This window comes from Myotis brandtii, unplaced genomic scaffold (genome assembly GCF_000412655.1).
Source record: "Myotis brandtii unplaced genomic scaffold, ASM41265v1 scaffold797, whole genome shotgun sequence".
Taxonomy (NCBI): domain Eukaryota; kingdom Metazoa; phylum Chordata; class Mammalia; order Chiroptera; family Vespertilionidae; genus Myotis; species Myotis brandtii.
In genome coordinates, this window is record NW_005371210.1 from 508623 (window position 1) to 510767 (window position 2145).

General features: G+C 62.1%; 1 protein-coding gene across 1 annotated transcript in view; it reads right to left on the reverse strand.

The window, feature by feature from the left end:
- Window positions 1-1508: 1508 nt before the first annotated feature.
- Window positions 1509-2145, reverse strand: part of CD7 (CD7 molecule) — a 5745-nt gene continuing 5108 nt past the window's right edge. The window contains exon 5 of the mRNA XM_014531245.1: window positions 1509-2139. Within this exon, the coding sequence (XP_014386731.1) occupies window positions 2032-2139 (108 nt within the window). The 3' untranslated portion in view covers window positions 1509-2031. The remainder of the gene's footprint in view (window positions 2140-2145) is intronic.

Genomic DNA, 2145 nt, shown 5'->3' on the forward strand with positions numbered 1-2145 from the left:
CCCAGTGTCTGGCTGAGGCCCTGCTCCTCCCCAGGACTCTGGGCGCTCACACCCGAAGGCGAGGGCTGCACCCCTCCTCTCGCCCAACCCGGCCGGCCTTGGCGAGGGCCTCATGGACAAAAACGGGGCATGAACTCAACCCGACAAGCTCAGGAGAGGCCTGGAGGCGGCCTTTCGAACTCAGAGACCAAAGCAACCACACAGGGTGGTCTGAACTGACAGCCTCTTCCCTGAAAGTGAGTCATGGGGAGGCCGGTGTCTCCCTCGACAGGTTGGTCTGTCACTAAACCTGTTGTCTCTGTGCAACTGAGACGCCACACCTTTCACCCGAGTGACCCTCTCCCAGGCCGCAGGCCAACCGGCTGCCCAGGGACAGGACACGGAGCCTGGCGCCATCTCGTCCCGAACACCACCTCCAGGGCCTCTGAGTGCTCGTCGCTCACTGTGCGATACCCACCGGCCTCAGAGAAGCATTTTCCTTTTTTGTTCTTGTTGTTAATCCTCACCTGGGGATGTTTTCCCATTGATTTTTAGAGAGAGTGGAAGGGACGGGAGAGACAGGGAGACATCGATGGGAGAGAGAGAGAGACAGCGACTGGTTGCCTCCCGCACATGCAATCAAGGTACCTGCCCCGACCGGGAATCGAACCCGGAACCTTTCAGCCCATAGGCCGGCCAACGCTCTGTCCACCGAGCCAAACCGCCTAGGGCTCCGCTTTACTTCTCGTCCAGCCCAGGCGTCTCCCTGCCCCGCTCTCTCCCACCGCCCCAAACTCACCGGCGGTTTCAGGGAGCCCCCGTCCGTCTGCGCCTTCGAATCTGACGTATGAGACGAGAGCCGAGTGCATGCCCTCCCCTGGCACGTGCTCGCAGTCCGTGGGGACCTTGCTTTCCAGCAACTGTCATCAGTTTGGCTCCAATAAACTCGCAAATTCTTACAGGTTTGGGCGTTTCTTACGTTGGCAGCCTCAACCCTTGTGGGTCGGCCAGGGCGTCCAGAACTGATGGTTCTCATGGGCCCCCCGGCCTCCCTCTCTCCCCGAACCCCTCCGGGGGGACTCACTGCCCTCGGCCACCTTCATCCTCAGCCGCAGAACAGCTGCCCTCGTGGGGTCACAGGGCTCCTGGCCTCCCACCCCCACCCGAGCCCCTGCCCCCGCCTCCCTGCACCCTTGGAGGTCGCCAGACACACAGGCGCACCCCTCTGCTCTGGGCCAGCTCCGTGGTGCGGGCGGAGGGTGGACTGAGGGTGCCTGTGTCCCCCTCCTGGTGGCCGGGGTGGCCCAGGAGGAGGCCTGAGGGGTGCACAGCGTGAAATTGTTGGGGGGTGGAGGGCTCTGTGCAACCAGAGAGAAGGCAGTGAGTTTGTAGCAGAGAACAGATGAGTGTGTCATTCATTTAAAAACACCATTTCCAGGACTCTGCATGTGTAATGCTTTTATTTTATTTCTTGTCAATCCTCACCAGAGGACATTTTCCCATGGATTTTTAGAGAGAATGGAAGGGAGGAGGAGGAGGAGGAGGAGAGAGAAACATCGATGGGTTGCCTCCTGCAAGGGCCCAGCTTGCTATTGTGCCCGACTTTGCACCTGTGATTTCGCATCGGTTTCCTTCGCCAGCCCTTCGCTCTGCAGGAGCTGAGCCCCGGCCCTGGCTGCTCGGACCTGAGCCCCCTGTGCCCGGCGGACTCCCGCCTCCTTGCTGTTTGTAAGGCGGCTCCCCTGGTCTCGAGGAGCCCAGGTCTGGTTGAGAGGGGACCCTGGAGTCCACGAGGGGAGGAGAGAAGCCCTTTATTTCTGGCAAGCCTGGGTCAGGCCAGGTGACTCAGCACACAGTCCACCGGCCAGGCGCGCCCGCTGCCTGAGCCCAGCTGGTCCGTGTGAGGGGAAGGGCGGCTTGGTCTCTGGCAGCTCCCAGGGGCCGGGGGCAGTCCACGGGGTGAGCAGGGCAGCCTTGCGGGTGCGAGGCAGGCACGGAGAGCTTCCTGGGGGAGGCGCCAGGAGCAGCGCGGGGCAGAGGCCGGGGCCTGGCTCACTGGTAGTGGTTGGCGATGGAGATGGTGTTCCGGCGGCTGCTGGACATGTCTTCATAGATCACACAGGCCGTGCTCCTGTCCCGTGCCGAGCACATGTTCCTGATCTGCAA